Source organism: Mixophyes fleayi, chromosome 5, assembly GCF_038048845.1.
Source record: "Mixophyes fleayi isolate aMixFle1 chromosome 5, aMixFle1.hap1, whole genome shotgun sequence".
Classification (NCBI taxonomy): domain Eukaryota; kingdom Metazoa; phylum Chordata; class Amphibia; order Anura; family Limnodynastidae; genus Mixophyes; species Mixophyes fleayi.
Genome location: NC_134406.1, coordinates 202,142,127 through 202,154,950, shown reverse-complemented (window position 1 = coordinate 202,154,950; position 12,824 = coordinate 202,142,127). Strand labels below are relative to the sequence as shown.

At 37.5% G+C, this 12,824-nt stretch overlaps 1 protein-coding gene across 1 annotated transcript in view; it reads right to left on the bottom strand.

The window, feature by feature from the left end:
* Nucleotides 1–3,807: 3,807 nt before the first annotated feature.
* The window catches only part of PTPN2 (protein tyrosine phosphatase non-receptor type 2), a 40,188-nt gene continuing 31,171 nt past the window's right edge, over nt 3,808–12,824 (bottom strand). The window contains exons 8-10 of the mRNA XM_075213265.1: nt 11,349–11,515; nt 11,036–11,134; nt 3,808–4,180 (exon numbers count right to left, since the gene is read on the bottom strand). Coding sequence (XP_075069366.1) covers nt 4,159–4,180; nt 11,036–11,134; nt 11,349–11,515 — 288 coding nt within the window. The 3' untranslated portion in view covers nt 3,808–4,158. The remainder of the gene's footprint in view (nt 4,181–11,035; nt 11,135–11,348; nt 11,516–12,824) is intronic.

The following is a 12,824-nucleotide window of genomic DNA, read 5'->3' as shown; positions in this document are numbered from 1 at the left end:
TGAGAAGGAGAGTATTTTGAGATGTATGAAGGGGTGGAGTTGTTAAGAGCTATGAAGGTAAAAATAATTTGAATTGGATTCTGGAAGACACAGGAAGTCAGTGCAAGGAATATCAAGTGCTGGAAGGAGACAGGCAGACCAATTTTGCTATGATAGATTAAAGCAGGGATAGTTGGCTGGAAAGTGGTGGGGGAGCATGAGATGATCTTGGGGATTGCACAGGGCTCAGGATTGGGTGAGATGCAGCCAATGGCCATAAGAAAGAGGACATGTAAGGATGATTTGTGCTTATGTAGGCCTGTGAGTGTGGTGGGTGCAGACTAGTGAGGAGAAAGAATAAGGAACAAAGCTATAGAATGCTGGAGAGAGAAGAGGTGTTTGGAGAGGTGTGGTGAAAGAGAGAAGGTAAATTGATTAGTTGCATTGCAGAGTGATTAGCTAGGGCAGTTACTGAAACAATGGGAAGGAACAATTGAAGTTGAGCAGGACAAAGAAGGAGGTGGAAGCTACTTTACCACCACCTCACTGGGGTTAATAGAGTATTTAGTCTCTGCTGCTTTGACATGTGGTCCAGGATGTTGACAGTTGGGCTCAGAGGGTCCACTAATCACAGATGACAAAAGCAATCTCAGTGGGCAGCCGAACAGCTATGTCAATAGCAATGACATTTGACCATAGTGGGTCCTGCTGATGAATAGCGATGGAAGTCCAGTAGATACTACTGTCTGGTTAAGGTGTGATGTCAGTCCTTAGCACTACTGTGTAATTTACCAACAGTATAGACATATAATTGAAGCTTTACATTTGTGAGAATAATAAAGTGTAAGGTAAGGCATAGGGATGAGTAATGTGCAGGTAAGTCTGCCATCCACATGGCTGTTATGTTCATATCTGGAAGAAATACTTTCTATAGGTTAGGAAATAACAAAAACTAGAGAACAGAATTCTGCAATGTGGATTTATGAAGAAGTTTCAGTAGTCATCCAACCATGCTGCTCTCATCTTTGTATTACTGTATTCACCAGTCCCAGAGAGGGCGCTTGTGGTCATTTAGGACTTTCCCATTATTCCCAGTTACATAGTACACACTCAATCCATCAAACTTGTAAACACCCTGGGCATTGATACCAGTCAAAAGTATAAACTTGAGATTGATCACTAGGCTGAGAGATTCCGTTTTGAATTTTCCTCCTTTTCTTACAAAGCCCTAGAAGAAAACCATAAGATTTTTTTCTAGACTAAAATTAGGTTTAAATCAGATAAGGTAAAAGATTTACCAGATAATATAAAAATCCACATACAAATGTATGGGTATAAAAGGTGTTATGACTAACTGTGAAAATAAAACACTCATATTTTCCTAGCACGGCATCTTTTTATAGATAATGAAATAAAATGAAAGTGAAAATATATTTTCCCAATGAAAAATAACCTGCTGGTGAAATGGTTAAGCTTGAATGAATTAAATCGATAACAGCAGCAATAAAAAGGCCCAGCAGTGTTAACTTTGTTGGAGATGTCACTCCACATCCTGTAACTGAGGCTGTGCAGCAGGAAGAGCTATTTGAATCATCAGATGCTGAAATGTGTACAATTATTGAAGACAGGTAAGTTAATTGCAATGCTTTGAATTGTATAGAATGAATAGGAAATAGGCAATCGTTGTCTAAACGTTAATTTTGGTGTCATACATCCATGAGAATACCACGCAACAAAACATTGTTTGCTCAGTGTTGCTGTTATTTGAAAGGCAGGTTCCGTGTTTAGGCAATGTACTACATTTAGCAGCCATTTATAAGCAGTAGCTCACTAGCCAATGTACTTATGCAAAGAACAGCAGTCAGTCAGCTATGACTTACGTAGTACTGCAAATACCGGCTGATTATGCTATAAGTGATCATTATATTCCACTATACTGTGTTTGAATATGGAGGTATCCTTTACAAGTGTAAGGGGAAGAGACATTTCATGTGGTGAACGCCTCTTAAAATTATAGACTGATAGGTACTGTTCAGTGCTCAATTGCCTAAGTGTTTATTATTTTTAATCTGATGTTGGACATTGTGACTTGATAAATCCTTGTGTTTTTCAATTCATGGTAAACTACTATTTTGCTGACCCAGGAAGTGGCATGTTAAATTACATATCATCGTTTCAATGGAATAACCACAGCAAGGATAGCAAAAACCTTTTACAACTTAACTAAAAAATTCTAGCTCAGAAAAAGAGATTTTCTGCAACAAATTTTTATTGCAGAAATATTTATATTTAAATGTTATCTGCATTGTATTATATATAACATTTTGAAAAAAAAAAAAAAAAACACCCTGTGAAATGTGAAGACAATACTAGATTAGTAAATGGAGGTCACTTATGGGTACTAGAACTTTAAACTCCGGAATAAAAACTATTTCTACCCAACTTTGTGTTTATTCTACACTCCAGAAATAGGCATTGATTGTAAAATAATTCTCTGTACTAGAACAAAAACCCCAAAAACATGATTTAGCATAATGCATGTCTACATTATCTCCGTTTATAGGGTAATTTTACAGGAAATCACTGTGTATATTTCATATTGTGCTATACTGTACTAGGTTTTCTTTGTTTTGTAATTTACAGATTTAATTTAAAACTATTGATGAGAATTAAATAAAAATAAAATGTGTTTTTATCCTGACATCCAAAGTGTTTTAATGACATCAACATGTCACCACTAATCTTAAGTGTCTGCAGTTTTTATTTGTCATACTTGCAATTTGCTTATGTTCATTTAGTTTTAATATACAGCCCTGTTACTATGTAACAATATTAATTCCCACATTGTGCCCAAAGTGTTTTCCAGGACACTTGGAATTAAAGGCATTAACCCTATTTTAAGTGTCTGTCTAGAGTAAACTTCAGGTAGAGAAAATTATATATATATATATATATATATATATATATATATATATATATATATATATATATATATATATATATATATATATATATATATATATGTATATATAAACAAACAAACAAACAAAAACAACAAACGGCTGCATATTGTAGGGCATAATCTAATTTCTACAAAGGTGTAAAGATAACAACAATAACTGTGGCGAGCCAGGAGTGCATTTTCTTTGTCCATGCCTAATATTCACTATATTCTGTCGCAGTGCTCCATGTGTGGCAGTTCTCTTAAACACAGCAGCTTGGTAAAAGACAGAGGTTACCATCATACGGAAAGAAAAGGTTTGGGGACAACGTGCCTTTAAGGAGAAATGGTTTTGTTATATGTTTTAACAGGATGTTCATTCAATTAGGAGAAGCATTAAAGGTATTGCCCCAAGATGACCCATTTATTGGCTTGAACATGCTCCCTTGCAACTTTTGCTCAATCCATAGCTTTATTTTCTAGGGTCATTCTGTGCTGTATAAGCCATGTGCTTGAATCATTAGGCGTTTAACTGTATACAACTGTATCCATCACAAAGGGTACAGAGCTAACGTTTGTGGAATCCAAGGGCTGCAAAGATAAATAAAATATGATGGTACAAAGACATGGTTAAGAAGCACAGAAACCTTAAAGTTAGAGCAATAAAATTTACAGGCGGACAAATATAAGCCAATACATTAAATCCATCTGAATGTGTAACCTTTACATCCTGCATCTCTTTCTGCCCCATTAGAAATACACCTGTGGGTATTTGAATGGGAAACGCCAAACCGTGTGAATCTACCAGATATTCAAGTTATTTTTCTTGCTCCTAAATGTAACCTATCCAAACGCTGCAGCCTCCCAATAAAAAACGCACAATGACATTTAAAAAAGAAAAAAAGAAAATATTTAATGCTGCCAAAAAAAGTATAAAAATACAATGTGACTGGCAGAATGATACAAAGTACTTCCCTAAGGTATCTTACATATATTTCTAAAGTACATGCATTAGAAAACACCCGACAAAACATGAAGTGAACTTGTTCTGCAAAGATTCATGCTGGTGATGTTCTTCACCCCCTGGATGGAGTAGTTTACGTGGTAAACAGATAACACCATGAGGTCATCTCATTAATAAACCTCACATTTGCTCCTGAAGAGGGTTTCATGTCTTGCTTTGCATGTCAATGGTTTCGCAGTATATTTGCTGTAGAATAGTCACAAGCCGTGGAGGTTTAGGTGTCGAGGAGCCTTGGCCTATGACACAATGCAAAACAAAAATGACTAGTTCAGTAACATGCGAGAAAATAAAAGCTTAAACTGGCAAAATAAAACACAACATCCTCCTTTGTAATCATAAAAAGGAATGAAAACACTTATTTACATGACAAGATGATTAATTGTTGACACCATAAAAAAAATAAAAAAATCCATGCCCTTGTAATTCTTATATCATGTATGTAAGTGAACAAAACACATGGGTATTTTTGTGTACAACACGCATTTGAGATTTGGATTTAATATGTGGGAGAGATATTAATGATATTGTGGCAGCATTTCATGCAATACATGTTTTGCAGATGTACAGGCAATGTCACAAAGGAGTAAAGTTCCAGCGATACAATCCTCTTAATCCACTTTTGCTTTGCCATTCTGCAATGTATTTGTAAGTGTGCATTTCACAGAATGAGTAGGGCTGGGACAATGACTGTCAATCTTTCTGTGGTTTTGTAAGATTAGAAATACTTAAGGCCAAATTCTGCATTTGAAACGTGAAACATTTTGCAGCCAAATGCTGATTGAGGGATTTATTTTGTGGGAGAGATTTGAACATTTTGCAGATCTGGTGAATGCTGGATGATTCCCGACCTTTAGAACACCTGATTTAATAGGGATTTATCAAATAGGACAACTTTATGTGCATTTGTTATTATAATGCGCTAAAAACACATATACACATAGTTGTAACCTACCTATAAACAGCAAGTGTAGTGCCAAGTTCTTTTTAATGTTTCCATATTTAAAGCTGAACTAGTATAGACCCTTTTTTGTAGTCTAATTTTATTTTTTATTCCGAAAGCACCTTCTACTATTGTAGGAAAAAGCGTTTCTGGGTACTAGAACGCTCTCTTCCAGGGATCCTTGTGTTCACTCTCTGGCTTATATCATGTGTCAGCTGCTGTTCTCATCACATACACCATAAGATTTCCTTTGTTTAGCACCATAGATTGAGAGTCACAATAAGAAAAACTAGAACAGTCAGCTGTGCTTCCAGGACAGGAAGAGAACAAGCTCCTCACCTTCTGTTCACCCTCATTCCCAAAACTATGGATTCCTGGAGGGGAGTCACCTGAAACCTAGTACCAATTTAACCAAGAACAAAAGACACAGACAGATCATGTGCTTGTAAGCAATTTATTATATTTCGAATACAAAATAGGGTGAAAAAGTATAACATGAACCAAACCTAACAGAGGAAGACTTTCAGGTCTATTGCCAGGTAACATATTATAGTTCGTTCCAAAGGCAGATGCCGTTTTGCAAAAGGTGCCAAACACTATCACTAGATAAAGTTATTAAAACAATGGATCCTCCTTTTTAATCCTATTCGTGAAATTGGTCACAGTCAGTGTGGTCCATCTGCAGGTTCTGCCGTCACTACAGCCATTTTCATGAATGGAAATGATCTCATTCCCGGTTGGGCCTCATGAATCAAAGTAAATATATTATTTATAGCTACCCACTATTCAAAACAAACTGTACAGTACGTACCAAATAATCTGTGACTCAACGGAAAATAAAGCATAAAAGCGAATGTCTAGCAAGACTAACTATTTACAGTCAAATGAAGCAATGCTTATATAAGTTTTTTTTTTTGTTTTTTTTTTTAACATGTTTATCTTTTAGGGGGCTCTATGCTGGGAAGTGATCATACATGTTAATAGAGCCATACAATATAAGATGCAGAGGCCGTCCAGCTATTAGCTGCACTATGCAAACATCGGTTAATAGCGAAGTAGCATAAAAACTTTGGTCCGAAGGGAATCGCCTCAAACATCTAAAGTTCTGTGTCAAAGGGACATACACACTACATATTCCTTATACTAAAAATGTAGGTCATTCTGCCTCTGCTAGATACCCTGTTGGTGGGTCTGACAACAGAGGGATTGTTTATCTAGTCAATGATAAAGGGTTTGCACTAATACATACTACAAACAAGCCTCTGGGTTGATTAAACCATATTCTATAGGTAGACGACCAACATGTAGCATTCATGAGAATGCAGCGCATTGAAACGTTACCAATGCCTAGATAGTTTGAGATCAATATTAGTTTAGCTCAGAAAATTGCTTTCTCTGTTCTGTTAAGGTGATGGCTGCACTTCTTAAGTATTTTTTCCCCCCATTAACTTTACAGGAAGGAGGTTATGGCAAAAAAAAAAACCACACATTTTCAGATGTGTTTCATCGTGACATGAAAATATCTTAGGGTGGTCTGTAGTTTGAGGAATAGGTTTGTGCTGCTGGCCACAAGAAACAAGTAAGCCAGTGGTAAATAGATCATTGGAGAATCCTTAGTGTTAATACAGTATGTACATCAGAAGAACAGTCAAAATGATACATTGCTTTTTATATCATTTCCAAAGCTACACATAATCAGGATGCAGAACAGCAGAATTTAAAAAAAAACAAAAAACCAACATAAATCCTACAAAGATATCAGTCTTGATCTGTTTAGCCTTTCAAGGATTATGAAATCGTTAAAATACAAAATTTAAAACAAATCAACTTCCTCCAGCAATTGAAATGAATATAAAAGAAAAAATATGCAATGACGACACAAAAAAAACCCCCATAATCCTTGGGTATGCTGCATATATTGCCAATACCAGGTATATAAGAGTACAGACTAAGTAACACTAAGGATAATTAATCTCCAGTAGTGTAGAGATATCGCAAACAAAGTGAACCATGATTTAGGATCATACAGTCTATTAACTCACTGAAGGACACAGTTTGTGCCTCAGTGATGTATTTGGTTCAGGTCACATTATGGCTGACCAAAAAAGTGTTTTGGAGACCGAATTTAACACTTTATTTTTTTTCCCCTCAAACCCTGCAATGTCGTTTCTTTTGCATCCTGCAGAACAAATACCACTGTAGTAGTTCTTTTCCTGGTCAACTTGTATTTCTGTCCTGTGCTGTATCATACAGAATCCTAATGTGGTGGTGGGGATGCCCACCGCTGCAGCGCTACAGTGAGCACCGGCTATCCATCAACGAGGTCAGACAATGAGCTGCACTAACTGCCATTACACTACTGCGGTGCTTAGGCTTGAGAGAATGAGACCAAGTTTCGCTGCCCGAGTCTCCTCATGGGACAGATAGACGATATGCAGCAGATATATGTTAGGAGAGAAATATGGAAGAAATATTACTACAAAGATGGGAGATGTGTTACTACAAAGTTGTGTGGAGGGGGGGTGTGGTGGTGAATGTATAGTGATGTGGTACAGGACTGGTGTAGAAGAAAGTCACTTCACCTCCAGCAGCAAACCCTTCTGTATGCTGGGAAGCATGGTGCAACTGCAAAGAGATTTCTCTTTAGTGGGGAATATTCTATGTATTTTAGCTATTTATTCAAGTTAAGTTTCATTGTGGTCCCTTCAAAGTTATACATTATTACAATGTGGACCTTGGACCAAAAGAGGTTGTGTACCCCTCGCTTAGAACCCAAAAGCCCAACCAGTGACCTTTAGCTCAGTGTTTCTCATCTCCAGTCCTCAAGTGCCTGCAACTAGTCATGTTTTGAAAGTTTCAGGTAGGATAATACCAGACAGTCAAGTAGATTAAATTACTTTTACTATGATTAAGACAATCCTCAGAATATGACCTGCTGGTAGTACTGAGTACCCCAAGTGTAGAAACCCTATTTTGGGTCAATAGATACTCTACGCAAGCTTGTCCGCTTGTGTTTTCAGTGCTTGGAGCCAGTGAATTCAAGAGAGTTACAGTTGGCTATGGGCAGTCTTGTCTCCACCGTACTCTGTGCATTTTAAACGTCAAGGCATTCTCCTACTGTAAGAGACCCACTTGAAACAATCAGAAATCAACGCTGTCCAATAGGGTGGAGTTTTAGGCCCCCAGCCAGTGCCATACAAGCAGGTGTAGTGACACAAACTAATAACTAGCAATGTAAAAGTCTTGAGCTATGAACAGGATAAAGAAGGAAGGAGACTTGAAATGCACTCATAGCTGAAGGCAATGACCTACAACATATATGGCCCAAACAACATCATGCAACACTAGAGGGTGCGTGCAAATGTGGGGGGGCTGGAGAGAGGGAGTGAGCGAGCAGGGGAGGGGGGTTGTGTGAAAGACGGGGGGGGGGGGGAGGAAGAGACACATAGAATGAGTTTTAAATTATTTACACTAAAGTTTACCATGTTTATTATCAAAAAGTCATCACATTTAAATTAATTTTAACTTAAAAAGTCCTCCACTCTTATTTACGGCCAATTCTGTTCTATTTCCACCTTCTATTCACTCATCTAATTCGCAAATCAGTAGCAAGAGGGGTGTGATTTATATAGGGCACAAATTATCAAAATAAAAAACAACAGTTGTCGTGACTAATCCTTTTAAATGAGAAAAGAAGCACTGGCAGGTTGGCTTACATAGCATGAGGGTAGTGAAGCCGAATTCACAAAAGTGGCTGCTGTATTTAGAAAGAAATAAATGAGGGGGGGGAATGAAGAGTGTAAAAGCAGTCTTAAAAGTAGGACGGAATCAATTTGCACAATAATAATTGTGTTTTTGTATTCTTATTCTTGAGTTTCTTCTTTGAACGTGACAAATTAAGCTTTAAAAAAAAAAAAAAAAAACTTTTGAAAAGCTGTTTATTGCATGTAAGCGCTTCTCTTGCTAAGATTTAAAAATGATAAATTCACAAACAAACTTATTTTTTTCTGAATATGACAGCACACTACTACACTTCTAAGACCATAAAAAAATATTTATAAAAATATATAGTGTGAATCCAGCCAGTCAGTTTGTAAAATGCTAAATATATGTAAAGTTTACCACTATGCGTTTGTTCACATTGCATTTCTGATTCATTTATTTAACATGTACAGAGAATGCGGTAAGCTCACCAAAACAGATACCGTGTTCATGCAAATGTGATGTGTTCTGCATGCATTTATATATGCTTAGAATATGTTACATGCTGTATATGAATGTGCACGTCCACTGACCTACTGGTTTTCACTTGTTTTACCCGACATCACGTTTTCACCAGATTGTTATGCAGACAAACCACTTGAAATTTACAATGTACATGACAATCATAAAATGTATGAATGAGCACTTATGGCTTGTTCGCACTTAGCGGATTGACTATGATGCATGGAAACCTCTTGGAAAATAATTAAAAAATCCATACTGCCCTTTCCCATTTAAACATGGGAAACAGACACTATAGTACAATTGGAAGTGGGGGTGCCCCCCATTAGTCCCGGAATGTGCCTTTTGGGTCCCAACCTGGCAGGGAAAATGCACAAACTCATTAGACAATTAATTTCTACCTTGCTCATGTTAGCCAAAGTCCTTATTTCTAAGGATTTCACCTGAGCGACTGACTGAATGACTGAATTAGCCTGGTTAAAAGTTAATCTTGGACATGAAAGATTTATGTCATGAGCCAAAATATGGTGGACAGATCTGAGAAAATTTGGTGCAGGCGGAGGAAATCTCCCTTTGTCCTAGAGGAGTTGCGGGAATTGGACTGGTCGTAGCGGTGTATTCCGGGTAGACACCCAGCCACACTCTGCTCACAATTTGTTTTTCTTGTGGTTCTAGAGTGTTTGCATTCTATATTGCACTGTCTATATTTTATGTTTATCTGATCCGTTTTGTATTGTATGTTATTTCTGATTATTCTCATTTATCCGGATATTCTTCTTCCTTGTTCACCAATTGTATTACTGTATAGAATTGGCTGACATGACATGTTTTATTGCCCCTGCCTGGGTGTAGTTTTAGCGTTGTTTAGTTTATCATAAAAACCTTAATAAAAATCTGTGTGATTTTAGAATAAAAAAAAAACCCCATGGGAAACACAGAAATTAATCAAAAATACCACCTAACATGTATGCATTTGGAAGATCTTAAGTTATGCAAGTGCTTTACACACGTGATCCATACACGGAGCGCAAACACTAGTCTTTTAAATGTAGCCACATGTAAATCATAAGGAAACATTATTTTAAATAGATTTAAAGTATTGCCTGCTATACAGCCAAATATCATCATCTACCCATTCACCTGACTGGGTCATACCCACAACTAGATTGTAGTAAGATGGGTATTCGTGCATGGCTGGCACACTGACAGATGTGTTATTGGGAAGTACATTAATAATAACAGCCAGTTTTGCATATAACATTGAGCGCTCTTTTTTTAATTTTATTTATTCTTTCTAAAACCAGGTAGCAAAATGTGAAACTGTCAATTAAAATGTATATTGTTGAGGTCTCTGGAAAAACTGGCACATATTTGATGTAGTGCCGAAGAGAGACTTTAAGGATATTTTCTTTGCAAATATCAACACCTTAAAAAAGCTACAATAGGACAGGAACTACCTTATTAGAAGTCACAGCTCTATGGATGATCCCATGGAGTAGCCTACACAGAAGCTACAGTTAACCAACCCTTACAGTTTAACATTGCAACAATCAAATATCTTCACAACAACATTTGGTGATATTATGCAAAACAACAAAAGAAAGACATAAAACATACAATTTGTTTTCGTCAATACAAAACAGTAGCAGCTTCAGTTAGGAACATAATGACCCCAAAGGTCCTGAGATGGCTTAAGACATCAGACACAGATTGTATCCATTTGAAAGCACACACCATACCTCAGGCTTAGGTCTGCACCAGTCACAGCACCCAGGGTTTATATGTTAGGGTGTTGAGACACACACCCAGACAAGCACCATAATATTTGGAAAGTCAGGGAGAATAGATTTTCCAACAGAAATAAACTCCCGCTATTACGACTGAAGCCAACCCAACTGGAATGAGAAAAGGTTCCCAGAATAACCACCTTTTTCTTTTTCGTTCCACTTCAGTCATCTTTTGCTTCATCTGCTGCACTTTATGTGCAGTGTTGGCTTTTCTAAAGTCTCGGGCCCTTTTCCGTGTACTGCAATACAAATAAAGGATAGTTCAGCATATGGTACGAGCAAAATCAGTGATGTCTTAGATATGAGTACTGGCGCACATCAAGTGAGCCTACTATGGGACTTCGCTCAGAACTGAATCCCCCCCGCGCCCCGCCAATGTGCTTTCTAGATTTCAGCTGTTCAACTTTAAAGGACTAAATACATTACAAGCTGTTGGCAACCACATTGATTTACCTTTGTGTTTCTCCATCAGCTTCTTGTTGTTTATTATACAAATCTGAATTCTTCTCACTTTTCTCTTGTTCTTCTGTAGAGAGTCTTTTTCCATTGTACCTTTCACCAGCCTGTTTGCCGTCTGTTTTGAGATGCTGTTCTTCTTTGCAAAGTCCCTTACACTGATTCTGTAAGTTAAAGCAATGGCACGGAGGTTAAAACACACAGAAACATTTCATTCCACGTTGCTACTTTACTTTTTCTTAAATAAAAAACAACAAAAGACTGATCAAAAAATGAACCACATACAAGACAAAGGCAACACAAGGTACACAGAGTACAAGTGCATATTTAAGCAGTGACAGTTACATGGAACGCAAAAGAAATAAATGACAACAATAAAAAATTAAAAAGTAAACAGTAATTACACCACTCCAGCGATAATTTATTTCGAAGTGAATGGCTTCAGAAATAGGAAGCGACTACTGAAACTGCAGAAAATGCAGACTATCAAATGCTGTACTTTGTCCTCTATCATACTTGTTTGTAGGGGTAAGAGCATGATTTATAGAGCCACAGTAGTGGCGAGTGTAAAATGTTGTGTTCCTATTGGAGGTACAGCCAGGTCAGGCATTCCTTGCTGAATACCTGATCCACCAGGAAAGCGGCTCATTCTCCAACCCCCATTTCTCCTCCAATGCAAAAACAAGATTTGTTGTTGTTAAGGGAGGATGTATTTAAGCGAGTTCCAAGCCCATTTTCTGATCAGGTTTTAGCCTATATACTTTCAATTGACACAACTTATACAGGAAAGCACATTTACAAGTGCAAATTGACCAAAGTACAAAACTGACGTGACACAGGAAGACAATTCTGATGCCACAGGTGTCCACCTCAATAGTACCATCAGACCAGCCTTCAACCAGTCTTACTGGCTATATCCACTTCTGAAAAGAGAGGGGTGATCCATTCAGATGGCGCTTATGAGACATTAACTCCAAGAAAAAGGAGAGAAAGAGTTGGAGAACTTTTCTCCTAGAAGACACAATCTCTTTCACCTTTCTGGTGTGTCTGACTGAGTGACAGAACTCTTCACAGAGATCTCCAGAAACTGAAGCCCACAAGAGCTCACAAATAAAATGGCAGCAACATGAGGCAACATTCCAGACCTGGATACCTCAAGAGCTCATTAATGATCCTCCAACACCACAAGGCAGCTATTCTGTATAAACTATTGCTAGTAGAATGGATTCCTCTACCGGCCAAAGAGCCTTGTCTGGATTGTGGCTTTCTGCCATGACCAGTGGTAAGATGTTGGACTCCCTTTTTACAAATCTATTACATGCAAATGTACCATTATCAGTGAAGGGCTAACAAGTTGGAGAATTTGAGCAGCTAGTTGGTAGGCTATATTTTGAACAATATGGAGACTTAGTACCACTATACTTAAATCATTTTCCTTTACAGTCTATGATGTGACAAGCGGAGCCGTTATTC